Raw genomic sequence first — 18,111 nt, forward strand, 5'->3', positions numbered from 1 at the left:
CATCAAGACTTAATTTTTATTCCATTTATAATTACCTAATATTTCACTATAAATCTTAACAATTTCTAACCCTTAGGAGGAGGCCAATTTCCATTCACCACAAACCCTCATTTTCACGTACAAAATTGTCAACTCGGCCTTCAACATAACTTGCTCCAAAAAATCAAATTCCACAATTTCAAGACCACTCTCACACACAAACCAATCCTCAGAGCCTGTTTTTTCATTAACCGTTAAACCATTCATTCTTACCACACTAACTTCACTTGCACCAAATCTCACCCTTACCATATCATATACAGAATTTCATAAACCATATAAATCATCAACTATAAATTTTCTTAACACCATAACAATATCGCATAAAATATAAACATCAACCTTCAAAATAAAATCTCTACTTTCAAAACACCATCTCACTCTAACATCATAATACAACACCACTTGCAAGATTTTCTTTTCTTTTTCAGATACAGTGACAAAGCATAGGGAAGAGATCGAAAGACACGCAAGCCACAACAAAACGGGAATCGTCGTCAAAGCCACCGACTGGCTGCTCAAGACGCCTCGCTTAGCCCATGACTTGTTTAGCTGATTCTCCAAAGCTTTGTAGCCTATTCTTCTTCCCATCATTTTAACTATAACTCTTTCTTCCATGGTTTTGCTGTCTGAAAGAATGAATTCAGAACAATCATAATCGCTACATTTCCTTTCTTCAATCTTTAACTCTTCAAAAACTTCATCCTCTAAATCTGATTATTCATCATTCATCGTGTCATACAGTTCGCCTGCCACCATATTCTTGTATGAGATAAAAGCTACTGTGGTGAGAACCACCACGTTCACACTATTCTAATTTTTATTTATTCACAAAATAAGTAATTTTTATTGAAAAATTTAACCAAATCATCTTAAGGGAGGTCACCTGTTTCAACCACTTTTTTCACTTTAAAAACTCAAATTTAAAATTCTGCTTAAACAATTTAATTCCAGTTCCAATGGCATCAACATAATATTAATATTTCATTGGTAATTTTGAAACTATTTTAACAATTTTGAGTAATCAATTAAAGAAAGATTGTCATTCTCAACACGCATTGTTTCTTTAATACTGATTATTTGTAATGTATTTAGAAGAAGTTAGTGTAGGAATATTGATGAAAATAAATAGTTATGTGAAAATGACAGGCCAAAAAATCAATTATAATCGAGTTTCTATACTGACTGAATAAAGAGTGGCGTCCAAAAAGATGAAAGGTGAATAAAAGTGGAAATTTAAAAACGACTTCACTGGGGATCGAACCCAGAATCTCTGGTTCCGTAGACCAGCGCCTTATCCATTGGGCCATGAAGTCGTTGTTGGAATATGATTTTAAAAACTCACTTAAAATAATATAATAATATTAGTAAAATTTGTTTGGTGCAATTTTAGTTGACCTGTTGTTTTTGCAGCTTTTGCTGCCGAGTGACCGATGATCAGATAAGCGATTATGAACACGTTAACGACTAGAACAAGTTTTGTGTCTCAACAACCGGAAAGCGCTTCTACACCGGCATAATCATCAACTACCGGAAAGCGCTTCTACACCGGCATAATCATCCTCAACAACGACAATATCTCTTTTTATCATTACAATATTTTTCAAACCCTTCCGGCGCAACTTGTTTCGCCTTTTGCAAAGTTCAATTATGATAATCACGTTCGCCGGAGAAAAAAGCGATTATAAAACGTACGGTGAACCAACCTCATCATAACTTAACGGTGAGAAAATATAGGAATCAAAATGTTATTACTATTATTACTTTAAAAAATTATCCGGTGGAAATTGAATATTGATTTCAAGAATTCTAAAAATAGGAATCGAACAAAAAAATGGGTAAAAAACAATCGTTACGGAGTAAAGCGGTTCATCTTGTTTCGGATCTCACCACTGTTCTTCTCAACCCTATTTCTGACCATAACAAACCCTCTCTTCCTCTTTCTGTAAGTTTTCCATAATTTTCTCTTATTGTTGAATTCAGCTAACCTAAATTATAGCTTTAATTTTTATTCTATAGTTTCTAAAAAATGGTTTGATTGTTGTATTATTGTTAAGGAAGAAGAAGAGGAGGCTGGTGAGTTAAAGGGAAGTGAATCAGAGGTTGAAGGACCTGATACGTCGTCGTTTACTGCTTTTCTTTATTCGTTTTTGTCGTCGTCGGATTCTGGAGATAATAGTGTAATTGATGAGGTGAGCGTGGCTGAAAATGATGACCTAATGAACGAGAATTTGGTTGTTAAGAAGAGTTTGTTATCTAGAGGTAAACAATCACTCGGTAAAGCTATTTATCTAGCTGCTAAAATGGGCGGACTTCGGAATCAGGAGCGTGGGAGGGATGGTTTTGAAAGTGATGGATGTGGTGTTGAGATGAAACGTATTCAGCCGGTGAAAGAGGTTTCTGGTGTGCCTTTGGTTGATCGTTTGCAGGATGTTTCGGAACCTTCGATGTTGATTTCAAATAGTTTGAGGAATGTGGTTTATGATTCGCTTCCGTCTCTTATTTATGGGAGGAAATGGTTAATGATGTACAGGTAGTTTTGGATGAAGGTTTATTGGTAGCCACAAGATTATGTTTTTATAATCTGTGTGTTGAAGTTGCAAAATCGTGTTGGTTTGATAATTTGAATGATATTAATTTATGGCCTCTTTGCATTTAATGCAGCACTTGGAAACATGGGATATCACTTTCAACACTTTACCGAAGAAGCATGCTTTGGCCTGGACCCAGTTTGCTGGTACGATTTCATCACCCTCCAGCACACATAAACTTATGCTGCTTATGATTTATCTATGTCTGTTCTGCATGTTGACAGTCACACATAGTTTTTTGCTACCTCCTACTTAAGTTGACAAATTGATAGTTGATTGATAAATTAAGCTCCACAATAGATTAGAGTTAGATTTTACAACAAGGTTTTTTAAATGCTTGTTTAAATACAAACTGACATAAGGTGCATATTTCAATCATGGCGAAATCTTATGTTAATTTGAATTTGCTAGAAGCTAAGAAAGGACTGTTGGGTTTGGTGGTGGAAGCAAATTGAAATTTATTGAACATATGGATACCGACATATGTTTTCCGTCTGGGTACCTAAATAGACTTTTGTTCCATTTAGAATTGGGCTATAATTTTTAAAAAATCTCCTCATATTGCTGTTATGCAAAGAGTATTCCGATGACACCTATTAATAGTAGACCATGATGGTTTACAGTGGTTTAATCACTTCTCTTTCCCATTTCATATTCATGATGTCGGAGACTTTGAATAGATGAACTACTGAGTTTATCAATGATCCCATCTTTTACGGTACTCTTTTGATTGATGGCATATCTTTTTTGTATATCAGTACAGAGGCATGACAATTCTAACTATTAGAAGCACACCAAGTTTAAGGGGGACTGTATTTGCTAGCTTACTGATTAAACAATCTTAAGCTGTGGTCCAATTTTAATCTGCAAAGATAAATGCATAATTGTGTCCTTTAATCAGCAAAACTGAGTTCTACACTCTACATTCAGCCATTGGTCCTTAATATATTGTTAGCTTTTCTTTTCCAGGTTGTTGGAGACCGGAAAGGAGCAGTATTTGGTAGCTTGATTGATGCACCCCTTCGACCATCCAACAAGAGAAAATACCAGGTCGGCTTTTATGTTTGCACTATGGTACTATTAGCTGCTTCACTTTGTGACAATGTTTATGTTATCTTATATTTTATATTGTTGACATAAACTTTGTACAGGGAACTAACAGTACATTTGTTTTCACAAATATCTCTGGTCGTCCCGTTGTATATCGCCCAACTGGTATCTATTTTTATTTGAGTTTTATCATTCTATTCTTTATCTTTATATTTTTCTCATAATCTTACTGTGTTTTCTTTATATAAATAGAATAAACATTGATTAAGTTGTTCTATCTGCCAATAACTTTGTATTAGTTGAATGACTAAATCACTAAATGAATATTCTAATTTTTCTTTTACAAAATTTATGTGGATAAGGAGAGAATTTATTCAAAGTTCATTTGTTGTGATCACAAATTATTCCCACGGGTTATGTTGTGCACATTTTAGAAATAAGCTACAAAACATGTTTAATTTTACAACAAACACAGTGCTTTTGTTACTCGGAATCTGGCTATATGTTAGAATCCCATCTGGTCACCCTCATTTTTTGGTTATAAAAATCAGAAGCCTCCTTACATTTGTGGATAGTCATGAGATTGTGCCACATCTTGCCAAAGGATCAATTGCTAATTTTCCATTGAGGAAGGCTTGATTTTACTTTTCTGTTGACTTTTGAGACTCTTATGCACTGATTTTTTGTCAGCTACAGCTAGATTTAATCTTAACCTGAGACTAATTTGTCTAAATGTATTGTTAAAAATGATGAATTTCTTGGCATCTTTGACTGTTTCAGTCCATATATTTTTTTCTCAAAAAATGAAGTATGGTTTTCATTTTTCAAGCAGTTGACATTCTCCTATTGTAGTTGTCCACAAAAAGTTGATGCAATATTGTTTGCATCTAGCAGAGTAATTTTCTATGATATTCAGCATCGGCATGAGGCGTTAATTAAGTTTTAAAATGTGATAAAGTTAAAATTACACACATGTCTCCCATATTACACTTAGCTCTTGATCCACATGATGGTAGAAAGAAAAAATCTGGGTTGGTTTGGGACTACAATGCTGTTTCTCTTTTCTTGATTAACTATACTCAATAACCACAATATTGCAGGAGTAAACCGTTACTTCACACTTTGCACCACTGACTTTCTAGCTTTTGGCGGGGGAGGTCATTTTGCCCTTTATTTGGACGGGGATCTGTAAGAACTTTGCAATTGGATATGCTATCCTTTTTTTTCCCACCCTTTGTGACCCTGATTTTTTCTGTTGCAATTTTTTGACATATCAACTCAAGATTGAACGGGTCAAGCTCTGTCTCTGAAACTTACAACAATCCTTGCTTAGCACATTCTCCAGAATTTCAAGTGAAGGAAGTAGAGGTACACTTAAATCTCCCTCACTCAGTCACACCACCTCTCCAACCTTTTTTCTTTCTTTTTTATTATTTTTTTTTTGCAGCTCATTTCATTCCCTCCATATCTATGAAACATCTACTTAAACTTATCAAATTCTCTTTCCTCCATGCAGTTGTGGGGCTTTGTGTTTCCTTCAAAATATGAGGAAATAGTGAAATTGAGCAGAACAGAGGCACCTGGGATCTGTCGCTGGTAAATATATGAGTATGTATCAAATATCAGTCAAAGCCTTGCAGTTTGCATTTTACTGAATGATCATACTGAGTCACAAGCCTGACAATTTCTGCTATTAAGCGAAGTCGATAGACAATATGATGCAGAAATTGTATGAATCTAACCTTATCATCACCATGTAACATGCTTGTAAATATTTGCATCGCTGTGTATGTTGTACATACAGAGTCCATACCCTTTATAAAATGGACCTATTTTGTGTAGGATAAAAATTGGAGTAAATTTTAAGTGTTTGCATACTTAAAGCAGATAAAGGAAAATGAAGGATATTCACTTCTTTTTGTTAGACTAGTTGACAGTTCTTAACCTATTTGCCAACAGCTTGTATAGGAGCTTGTAGACAACATTGAAAGAGATAGTAACTTTTCCGACCCCTAAAAACACCAAGGAAGTACACGATTTTTCCGTTCAAATATATAGTGTATACCTGAAATTTTTGTCTTAATATGTATTTATAGAACCATGTGCGGTTTTAAAGAAAATTAGGGTGGATAAAGTTCAGAACATGAGCATCAATATTATAATGTCGTGATCGTACCTGATCAGAAGAATCGTCAAGGCGGCAATATCTGGCTTGAAGAGCAAGATGGGGGGTACCTGCAAGATCCTCCGATGCTAAAGTCAGTAGCTATCAGAGAATGAAGGTTTAGAGAGTGAAGAATATGATACCTAATCCTCTAGTGAAATAGGGTATTTATAGCCCCCAGCGCTGGGCCAAGGTTTCCTAATTGGGCCAAATCCAATTGGAGACCCACGTGCTAGGAAACTGCCAGAACGTCCTTGTGCTAGGGCTGAGTCAGCAAGTGACCCATGTTCTGGATGAGCGTGGCGTAGGATCCGGAGGAGGTTGACCGGATCCTTCGCTGAAGCGTGACGCGTGGTCTTCGCGCCTGGTCAATCCGTAACGGCTACCAAGTAAATGGGCCCAAACGCTTTGGGCCTGCTTGGCTGGTGGGAAGAGCTGGGCCTGCTCGGCCCAGTCCAGAACAGTCAGATTTGCATGTTATGCTTTATTTTTGGAGGAGTCACAATTTACGGTAGAAGAGTGAAACTAATTTTGATACATTTGATTGTTTTTTATTAGAATTAATTTTGTTCGAATTAGAACACTATTATTTTTAATTGCACTTACACAATTGAATCGCACACGTGATTCAAGAAAAGAGAGAAAATATAGAGTGTGATTTTGAGAGAATTTAAGAAAGGGTAATGCTAATATGTGTCCCAAGGACATATGTTAAGAAATCTATATTTAGAAAATTTGTCTTTAATAAAATAATACATAAAATCAATTATATATTTGTAATTAATTCAATACACAAATTCTAAGATAAAGTTTCTTTATTAGGGCACATATTAGCATTACTTTTAAAGAAAATGAATAGAATTGCACAGTGAAGCATTGTTCATTATTATTCAATCAACGCTACACATTTATACAAATTGGCTGTTCGATGCACAACATTTTGACTCAATTACAACATAATTAACATATTTGTAATTATCACAACAACATCTTGCCATGTAATTGTTTTACTTGCTCTCTCAAATAATGAAATCTTATTTACATGTGTTCTCTTATCTCGTGTACAACGAGATTTTTAGTCAAGTTTATTGTAGAAATGTTGTCAATTCTTAGTCACATATTCACATTTTTTATTGTTGAGTTCTTCAATTAAATTCATCATTGTAATTGCTTGACTCACAACCTTTTTGATCAACAAGAGATTGATGCTCCTCCAATAAAAAAAATTAAGAACATGCAGTGAATTTCCTCTCTTCTATGTCATCTCATTAGTTTGAGTTAATATAACTTTATGTCTTTGAAACCTCAAGTGATATAGCGACAAGAAAATATATTTTTAAGATTGGTGAATTTCGATGTAGGAGGACAAGTGACATCAGAGTTGTAGGGCGGCGGTCCAATAGAGTCTACGACGACGCCGAAGCTACGGAGTAGCAGTCCAGTGAGTCGGTTGGGAGCAGTCAGCGGTGGTGTTGGAGTACGATAGATGTCGATAAAGGATCTCTGACGGGCGGCGACACCACAATGAAGGTGGTCGTCGTCGTACGAAGATGGTTGGCTGGCCAGGCGATGGTGCTGCGAGAATCGAGCGATGGTGATCGAATGGTTCTTAGGTCTTAGGGTGGGTTGGTTCACTTCGCATACACTATTGAGTCCATTTGTGGGTCTATTTAATTTATTTGGCCTATTAGGATTTCAAAATATTATAAATATAATTCTCTACCACTTTTAGAAAAGAATAAAATAAGATTGAGAAAAGAGGTGGTAATTCTAGTTATGGAGGCAATGGTAAAAGTTCTTTAGAGTTCTCAAAATTCGACCTAACTTTGTGGTATTTAAGAATATTGAAAAATAATTCTAAATACTCCAGGTTTGTGTGATTCATATATAGAGTTAGAGAAATTGAGAAACACTTGGTAGAAAATAGAGTTTTTTTTTTTAGAAATTTGGTAAACTATTTCTTGTAACTTATTTACAATCTCTTATAATTACTTTTGAAAGTCTAGTGAATTAAAGAGCTTTTCTCTCCCCTTACAGTAGATCGATTTGATCAAACTGGTTAAACAACTTTTTTTTGTACTCATATTTTGTGTTCTCTTATTTTTTGTGGATTTGCTTATACTGTTTGTTAAGTTAACTTTTGCTTAGGGTCATTTAGTTTGGTTGTCTTTGTTTTTTATTGCACACATTAATATATTTGGTGTGGTTAATATATTATCAGATTTCACAACGGGAAGGTCTTGATGTGGTTGAACTTTTCAATTTCACAATAAGTGGCGCCCATTGTGGGGGCAAAGAGGTTTAGTTTACAAGTGAGCACTATGGATTTTAAATAGGATATCGAGAAGCTTTTTAGTGACAACAATTTTGGATTGTGGAAAGTAAAGATGAAAGAAATTTTAACTCAACAAAAATGTGTTGAAGCATTAAAGGTGAGGCTTTGATGCATGCACCCCTAACACAAGTAGAGAAAATCGAGATATTGGATAAGACTAAAAGTGTCATTATCTTATGCTTCGGGATAAAATTCTAAACGAAATTCGCCACATAGAAGACTTTTACTTTGATGTGGGAAAAGATTGAATCATTATATGTGATAAAGGATTCGACTCACATGTTGTGTTTGAAACAACAAATCTATTAATTTAGAATGGTAGTGAACAAATCCATAGTGGACCATTTCACAAAATATTCACAAGATCATTAATGATCGAGAGAATATTGAAGTGAAGATTTATGATGAGGAGAAAACTCTACTCCTGTTACACTCATTATCCATATCCTTTGAGCACTTTCAGGATGTCATTCTTTAAGGTAAAGAATATATTATTACTTTGAATGAAGTCCAGATGGTTGTGACATCCAAAGAATTTTCAAAGATCAAAGATTTGAAGATTGATTATTCTAATAAAGTTGGATCCATGATCTTTAACAATTCTCGTTCTCTTGCTTATCCGAGGTTTTATTTTTCCTTGCGTATTGCGTTCACCGATCTGAATCACGAATGTAACTTAATCCAATGCCCTTAATATTTCTCGATTTAAAGGAATTTGGTTTCATGAGAGTAACATAGTTTGACTCAGTTTGGGTCAAAATATTGAAGTCAACCTTAGCATTTAGGTTATAAAATTTGTACACTTTGTTGTTAATTACACAGCCAATAAATAAACATTCATAGGCTCTACTTGCGAGTTTAACTCAGTTTGGATCAGGGATTCTAACATAAGCCATATAACCCCGTGTTCTCACAATTGTAACATGTGAATTATGAGCCCCTAGGTTTACTTATTTAAAGTGGTGGTTGATGCCTGAGAGCTTGTCTCCTTGGATGATATGCATTCTTGTTATAATTAGTATTGTTGTTTCCATTTATGTTGAAGTTCTTATTGGTTTGCTTGCTGGCTTTAAAGAAGCACATATGACTTTCTTTTTCTTATTTGAAACAAACAACACTTTTTCTTATCCTTTTTATGAGATTCCTCCTCAATAGAAAGTGAGGTTATCACTCGCTCAAAAGAAGAATCTTTAGTCTTGTGGCATTAATTTTTTTTTAAATCCTTCCAAAAGGGGGGAAGTTTGTCAATTATAACAATAATTTGAAAATTTTCAACTAAAGTCATATATTATGATGATTTTGTGTGCTACTTTTGGATTTCCTAGCATATTTTTCATTAGTTATCTAATATTTGAGATGGCGGTTCAGAACATTTTTTTACACTAGCTTCCTCATTGTCATATTTTATTTTAGAGCGTCCCATGTTTCTTTGGTAGTCTTATAGACAATGAAATAATCATATAAACCATCCGCTATACCATTCAAAATATAGTTTTTTTAAAGATTGTAATTCTCATGTCATTGAGTGATTCTTTAGCCTTTTTATCCTTTTTGGCTGAACCAACTATTTCGTCCACAATTGGTGTGTCATTAGTCAAGACAATGAGAACTTTTTTCATTGTTGAAAAAAAACATATTTTGTTGCCAGCGTTTGAAATGACTTCACTTAATTGAACCATTATCAATAATTTCTTCGATAGACAAGGCACGAAGAAATATCTTAAAACAATTTATTTTTAATTTTGAAAAGTTTTGAAAAACGATTTATGTAACCAAAGAAGTTATTGACTGAGTTGCGTACTAGGTTGCACTATTTAAGATGTTTCATGATACTGTTTAAAATTGTATAAGCAACCTATTAACTACGAAGTCTCTAGAATAAAATAGCTCAGTCAAAATGTATGATATCCTACTACATTGTAGGCATTGTTATATAATACACCCTCAAATAATTGTCTTTAGACCCTACATAATAATTTCCCTAAGAGAAATTTTCTCGAAAGACAATTAATTCTCCAAAGAGAAACTTCAAGAAATACTTAGAAAAGTTGATGAATAAAAGGGAAGAAGGGGATTTAAAAAATGTAAGAACAAAAAGAAGAAGAAAAATGAAGAGGAAGACTGTGAAGTTTTGATGTGATTTGAGAAGTGACTAAATGTTTCTATTTTTAGCAAAAATTCCAACCATGTCCTATGAACGAACGAACCATGTCATTTGACCATTATGGAAGTGGGTGATCAAATGAACAAAATGTGGGAGGTTTTGGGAATGGAAGTTTAGTCAAGTCAAGTGGAAGAGAATTCAAGGAAAGATGGCATAGTCTCACACCTAATCACAACTTGCTTAATCAATGATGACTATAATGATACCGATTAAAGAAGAATGTTTGGGATAAGGTATCAATTTCAAATTTTAATTAAAATATTAAAGTTTCTATTGCCAAAAATTATGATTAATATCAATCCTAAGCCTGATTTGAAGGGCCACACATGATATTAATTATTCACATCGCTATTTCAATTTACAAAATTTCTATACCCCTTGGAAAAAATGTGGGAGAGGTTTCAAAAGTAAATATTAGTCCACTTGAGTGGAAGAGAACTCATGGAGAGGTGGCACAATTTCACACCCAATCATAACTTGCTTAGGTAATGTTTATTGTAATGGTACTCGGTCAAAACTGGTCGTTTGAGATATTGTGCCAATTTTATATTTTAATTTTCTTTTCAGAATATTAAAGTTTCTAGTGCAAAAAAAGATTATTAATATCAACCCCAAACCCAAAGCAACAGACCACACATGATATTAATTATTAACACGACTTCCTTTGTTTTCAAATTTCTATATCTTGGGGCTCACGTCAAAAAGACTACCTCTATTATATAAACATTTGAAAAATATGAAAGATGTCCATTGTAAGACTTAGAGAGTTTTTTTTTCTAGAGGTCACAAAGAAATACAAAATCCCCACCAAAACCCACCAAAAAAATAGGTCAAGATATGAAAGGTGAATTACAGGGAGCAAATCAGAAGTATTGGTTGAGTTTGTAAAACATCTCGGGCTAACAGGTCATTCAGACTCATTTTGTCACATTTAAAACCTAAAAAGTGGTCAACGGTCATGGCGTCATGTTTAGGCTCATGCTGCTAAAACACATAATGAGACAAAACAAATAAAATAAAGGGGACTGGTTAGAAACGTTGACTAAGTTCATAAAAAATGGCGGATCAAACACTTCCTAAAAAACATTGTATAGTTGGGGTGTACGCGGGTCGATTAGGGTTGGATTTGGACGAACTAAGTCCATCTTGACAGGACGAACTAGACTTTTAAGTTCAATTTCACTTGAAGGACTTACTCGTCCCACTCTTTTTTGACGAACTTAAAACGAGGCGAAAACAGAGCGAAACAGACGGTCCATTTTATCACTATTGTATAGTAAAAAAAATAGTATTATTCAAAATATTAATTTACCTTTAAAGATCCATTCAACACTAATTTAATTATAGAATCTCTTATTCCATTCCATGACGGTTCTTATGCACCTTATGCACCATGTGTGTTTCCAAAAATATCCCCTGTTTCTGGAGGTGTATCTCCAAAAACAATTTTTTTTTTTAATTTTGTAGGTGCATCTACAGAACCTTGTCTTAAGTGAATTATTTTTAAGTTTTTTCCAATGTTTATTAGTTTAAACTACTTCCGTAGATGTAGCTCAGAAAAAACAAATTTTCACAAAAAATATACTTCCTAATATGTATCACCGGAAAAGGGGGAATAAATAGAATTGCGGTTTGAGCGGTTTTGACGAAAAAAATCATCCGAATCACAAGAGAAAAAATCGTGTGGTTTGGTTCGATTCAGATTGTTTGATTTTTTACAAATATTTTATTAAGCGATACATACACATATATATGACAACATAATTTTGTATTTAGACATTAAAACATTATCAAATAACAACAAATTTCGTCATATTTTAACAACAACTTTCCATATGTAAAAATTAAATTAGACAAAAGTGGAATAATGAACATAAAATAATAGCATAAAGCAATATAAAAATTATTATAATGAAACAAAAAAATAAAAAAGACTAGAGATTAGTGAAGGTGAAAAAAAAAACGAAAGAGTCGAGAGATTAGAGAAGAAGATGTGTGATAAAAACGAAACTGAAATATGGAACATTTGCATAAAAATGAGATGGTGAAAAAGAAAGAATATAAGAGAGTAGAGATTATAGAAGAAAAGAGAAGATGTATGTGGCAAAGAATGTGCGATAATGCTCTTAAAGATTTGAGAAGATCGGAACTGAAATCATATGTGTAAGGATGAAATAATTGTTCGTAATCATAAAGCTAAGGTATAATAGGTTTAAGTTTGGGGTGAATCGCAAGAGAAAAAATCGTGTGGTTTGGTTTGGTTCGATTCAGTTGGTTCAATTTTTTACAAATATTTTATTAAGCGATACATACACATATATATGACAACATAATTTTGTATTTATACATTAAAACATTATCAAATAACAACAAAATTCGTCATATTTTAACAACAACTTTCCATATGTAAAAATTAAATTAGACAAAAGTGGAAGAATAAACATAAAATAATAGCATAAAGCAATATAAAAATCATTATAATGAAACAAAAAATAAAAAAGACTGGAGATTAGTGAAGGTGAAAAAAAAACGAAAGAGTCGAGAGATTAGAGAAGAAGATGTGTGATAAAAACGAAACTGAAATATGGAACATTTGCATAAAAATGAGATGGTGAAAAAGAAAGAATATAAGAGGGTAGAGATTATAGAAGAAGAGAGAAGATGTATGTGGCAAAGAATGTGGGATAATGCTCTTAAAGATTTGGGAATATCGGAACTGAAATCATATGTGTAAGGATGAGATAATTGTTCGTAATCATAAAGTTAAGGTATAATAGGTTTAAGTTTGGATTGAATGTGATTTAAGTAAAAGTTAAGTTGTAACATAATGCGGTTTGGTTCGGTTTAAAAATACAAACCGCAAATCAAATTGAACCGTGCGATTTTGTTAAAAGTTAATCTATTAAGATGTGTTAATTAATTGGTTAATTAGCTTTAACTAATTAGATTAACTATAACAAATAGAATTAGCTTTCCCTTCTTTTTCTCTTTTTGTATTTCTGTATATATACTTTTCCATCACACTTTATGTGGCTGAGTTCAAATCTCCAACTTTATCCAATATTCTCTCTTCTTCTTCTTGCTATTCTGTTGCATTTGGTGGTTAGTTATGAACTGTTTCCACTATTTCATCATGGTATCATTCACTATCAAGATCCATCTTCCGCATCGTTATCTCTGAATCTCATCATTCTTGTTCTTCACCATGGCACCACCGCGGAATCCACCGCTGGATCCCCTTTCCGATCCTCATTTGCCGTTCTTTGTTCACCCCAGCGACGGTCCCAGCTCAGTCACGGTTTCTCCGAAACTCACAGGATCAAACTATCATTCTTGGGCGCGATCTATGAAGAGAGCCCTTGGTGGAAAGATGAAGCTCGACTTCATTGATGGAATCCTTCCTCCTCCTATTGATCATTTCGATCCATCTTTTTGAGCTTGGAATCGATGCAACATGTTGGTACATTCTTGGATTATGAACTCTGTTTCTGAATCTATCGCTCAATCGATCGTATTCATGGAAAACGCAGTTGATGTGTGGAACGACCTTAAGGAGAGATTTTCGCAAGGTGACCTTATCCGTATATCTGAACTGCAACAAGAAATCTTCAATCTCAAGCAAGAAGACAAATCGGTAACTGATTTCTTTTCCAGTCTTAAGATTCTTTGGGAAGAACTTGATCTATATCTCCCTATGCCTATGTGTACATGCCGTATTCAGTGTGCTTGTGAAGCTATGCGAAGTGCACGTTCTAATCACAATTTGCTACACATTATTAGGTTTTTAATTGGATTGAATGATCATTTTGCTGTTGTTAAATCCCAAATCTTGTTGATGGATCCATTGCCTCCAATCAACAAGATCTTTTCTATGGTCATTCAACATGAAAGACAACATTAGTTACCCACTCTGAATGATGAATCACAGGCATTGATTAATGCTGCTGATAGTAAGAAATTCTACTCCAAATCCTACCCTTCCAAGACTGGCAATCGTGTGTGCACCTTCTGTGGCAAAACAAATCATACAGTAGATAATTGCTTCAAGAAACATGGTGTTCCACCTCATATGCAGAAGCAATTTTCCAATTCTGCACACAATGTTTCTTCAGAAGGAAGCGATTCTGGATCTGCTCCCATCCCTCATGACACAAAAAGTGGTAGTGCAGCTGTGACTCAAGATCAATTCAATGCTTTAATGGAACTAATTCAGAAATTTGGCCTTAATCAAGTTACAGGAAGTGCTGCCTCAAATCAAGTCACTGCTGGTCATTCATCAGCAGGTAATGTTCCTTTTTCTTCTCCCTCCTCTACCTATAACCCTTGGATCATTGATTCAGGAGCTAGTGACCACATTTGTGGGTCTGGTCATTGGTTTCACCATTATAATGCTATTTCCCCTATCATTGTTAGACTACCTAATGGTCACTCCTTACTTGCAAAGTTCTCTGGCACTATTAAATTTTCCTCTGATTTCTCTGTGTCAAATGTTTTATTCATTCCTGAATTTTCCTTAAATCTTCTTTCTGTGTCAAAGTTATGTGAACTCTCTAACTGCAATGTCAAATTCTCTGCATCTCAATGTTTTATTCAGGATAACACATCACTGAAGATGATTGGTTCAGCTTAAAGGAGGGATGGATTGTATTACTTGGCCTTAGGAGATAAGCATTTACACACTGTTTCTAATCATGTATCAACCCATATTACTTCCTTACCTGATAGAGCTCTTTGGAATTTTAGGTTAGGCCATTTATCTTCAAATAGATTGACAACTTTACACTCCATGTATCCCTTCATTGTTATAAATAATAAAGATGTTTGTGATGTGTGCCATTATGCTAGACAAAGAAAACTTCCTTATTCTGTCAGCACTAGTAGAGCCTTGCACCCTTATGATATGATCCATTTTGACATTTGGGGACCTCTAGCTGTGAAATCTTTACATGGCCATTCTTATTTTTTGACTGCTGTTGATGATTGTAGTAGATTTACATGGATTACTCTAATGAAATCTAAGTCTGAAACAAGGCAGCATGTCATTCACTTCATTACTCTTCTTGAAAAACAATATGGAGCTAAAGTCAAGACTGTCAGAACTGACAATGGTCTTGAGTTTAGTATTCCTGATTTTTTTGCATCTAAAGGTATTGTGCATCAAACTAGTTGTGTGGAATCTCCACAACAAAATGGTAGAGTGGAGAGAAAACACCAACATCTTTTGAATGTAGGTAGAGCATTGCTTTTTCAATCCAAATTACCAAAGCAATTCTGGTCTTATGCCATTTTACATGCCACATTTATCATAAATAGATTACCTACTCTTGTTCTTAACAATCAATCACCTTATTCTATTCTACATAAAGAAATCCCTGATTTACATTCCCTTAAAGTTTTTGGCTCTTTAGCATTTGCATCCACACTGCATAATCACAGAACCAAACTCGAGCCCAGAAGTAGAAAATGTATCTTCATTGGATACAAAAGTGGCATGAAGGGTGTTGTTTTATATGATATGCACAGTAATGAAATTTTTGTCTCTAGGAATGTTACACATTATGAACATATATTCCCTTCCCAAAGTGATCATAATCCCCCTTGGGATTACCATGTTCATACTGATTTTAAAATTTCATCTACAAACCTTCAACCAAATGTCCAAGATGAATCTGCCAATCCATCTGATTTCCTTGACAATTCCCAAACAAATACCCATACTGATCCTACAATATCCCATAATCATTCAAATCCCAACCAACCCATACCCTTTGAAGATTCCATTGAACTCTGTGCACAGGAAAATACCATTGATCCTGAATTGTTACAAAACAATCAATCACCCACTCCACAAATTCGTATACCTCTTGAAACACCACATTCCAACAGAAACTTAGAAACTGTCATAAATACAGAACCTGTTGATAGAAACTTAGAAACTGTCACAAATACAGAACCTGTTGATGATCATGTCCTTACACCATCCCAAAATTCCAGACCTGTTAGAAATAGATGTGCACCTGCTTACCTTTCAGATTATGTGTACAATTCCTCACTCAATTCAGCTGGCAGATCATCTTCAGGTAACACAAATATCTCCTATCCTATTTCAAAATTTGATTCTCTTTCTAATCTGTCTGAGTCACATCGTGTGTTTGCTTCTTCTATTTTACATAATACTGAGCCAAAGAATTACAAAGAGGCATGCTTATCTGATCACTGGATTAAGGCTATGGCATCTGAATTAGAGGCATTAAACAAGAATCAAACTTGGAACATAGTTGACTTACCACCTCATGTCAAGCCAGTTGGAAGTAGATGGGTGTTTAAAGTTAAACACAAGGCTGATGGCATTATCGAGAGATACAAAGCCAGATTAGTGGCAAAAGGGTACAATCAGATCGAGGGTCTGGATTTTTTTGACACTTTTTCTCCAGTAGCAAAGCTGACTACAGTGCGAACTCTCCTTGCTGCAGCTGCAATCCATGGTTGGTACCTTCATCAGCTTGATGTTAACAACGCATTCTTGCATGGTGACTTGCAAGAAGACGTATACATGACCATACTAGAAGGGGTTTCTTGTGACAAGCCTAACCAAGTTTGCAAATTGGTGGTTTGAAACAGGCCAGTCGTAAATGGTATGAAAAGTTAACTGCCCTTCTTATTAAACAAGGTTACAAACAGTCAAATTCTGATTACTCCTTATTCATTCTCCAAAATTCCAACTGTTTTACTGCCATTTTAGTATATGTTGATGATATAATTCTGGATGGGAATTCAATGGATGAGTTTGACAAGATCAAGACTTGTTTGGATACTAACTTTAGCATAAAAGACTTGGGGCTGTTAAAGTACTTCCTTGGTTTAGAAGTTGCCCATTCAAGGGAGGGTATTTCCTTGTCTCAAAGAAAATACTGCCTTGATTTGTTACATGAATCGGGTCTTCTTGGTTCTAAACCGGCAGCCACACCACTTGATTCTTCAATCAAACTACATGCTGACAGTGGCAAACTTCTTGATGACATTGGTTCTTATCGTAGATTGATTGGTCGTCTTCTCTATCTGAACACGACAAGACCTGACATCACTTATGCAACTCAGCAACTCATTCAATTCCTCCATAAATCAACCATGGTCCACTACCAAGCTGCTTGCCGTGTGTTGCGTTACTTGAAAGGCAGTCCTGGAAGAGGACTTTTATTTTCCAGAAAATCTGAGTTCCAGATCCTGGGCTTCTCCGATGCAGATTGGGCAGGCTGCCTAGATTCACGGAAATCTATTTCTGGCTACTGTTTCTTTCTAGGATCTTCTCTCATCTCGTGGCGAGCTAAGAAGCAACAGACAATTTCCAGATCTTCTTCCGAAGCTGAATATCGAGCATTATCTTTTGCCACTTGTGAATTGCTCTGGTTGACTTTCTTATTGAAAGAACTGCACATAACATGTTCTAAGCCACTAGTTTTATACTGTGATAGCCAAAGTGCCTTGCATATCGCCTCCAATCCTGTTTTTCACGAGCGCACCAAACACTTGGAGATCGATTGTCATTTGGTTCGCGAAAAACTCCAACAAGGCTTGCTGCGGTTGCTTCCAATTTCAACACATGATCAGTTGGCTGATTTCCTTACCAAAGCATTGCCGGTTGCTACTTTTAACAAGTTTGTTTCCAAGCTTGGCATGATCAACATTTACCATGCTTAGCTTGAGAGGGGCTATTAAGATGTGTTAATTAATTGGCTAATTAGCTTTAACTAATTAGATTAACTATAAC

The 18,111-nt window shown here is 34.8% G+C and overlaps 1 protein-coding gene and 1 non-coding gene across 3 annotated transcripts; one reads left to right on the forward strand and one right to left on the reverse strand.

The window, feature by feature from the left end:
• Positions 1-1,282: 1,282 nt before the first annotated feature.
• Positions 1,283-1,355, reverse strand: TRNAR-ACG (transfer RNA arginine (anticodon ACG)). The gene has a single exon. It is a non-coding gene; the product is annotated as a tRNA-Arg (tRNA).
• Positions 1,356-1,435: 80 nt separating this feature from the next.
• On the forward strand, positions 1,436-5,604 carry LOC131603228 (uncharacterized). 2 transcript variants are annotated; one of them, XM_058875516.1, is made up of 9 exons: positions 1,437-1,762; positions 1,859-1,984; positions 2,097-2,572; positions 2,704-2,776; positions 3,600-3,680; positions 3,782-3,845; positions 4,781-4,868; positions 4,964-5,048; positions 5,197-5,604. In XM_058875516.1, the coding sequence occupies exons 2-9, from the start codon at positions 1,874-1,876 to the stop codon at positions 5,278-5,280; spliced, it is 1,062 nt and encodes a 353-aa protein (XP_058731499.1). In that variant the 5' UTR covers positions 1,437-1,762; positions 1,859-1,873; the 3' UTR covers positions 5,281-5,604. The 2 variants fall into 2 exon arrangements, with proteins under 2 accessions (XP_058731500.1, XP_058731499.1); XM_058875517.1 differs by having other exon boundaries at positions 1,436-1,984.
• Positions 5,605-18,111: the final 12,507 nt, after the last annotated feature.

This window comes from Vicia villosa, linkage group LG5 (assembly GCF_029867415.1).
Source record: "Vicia villosa cultivar HV-30 ecotype Madison, WI linkage group LG5, Vvil1.0, whole genome shotgun sequence".
In the NCBI taxonomy this organism is placed as follows: Eukaryota; Viridiplantae; Streptophyta; class Magnoliopsida; order Fabales; family Fabaceae; genus Vicia; species Vicia villosa.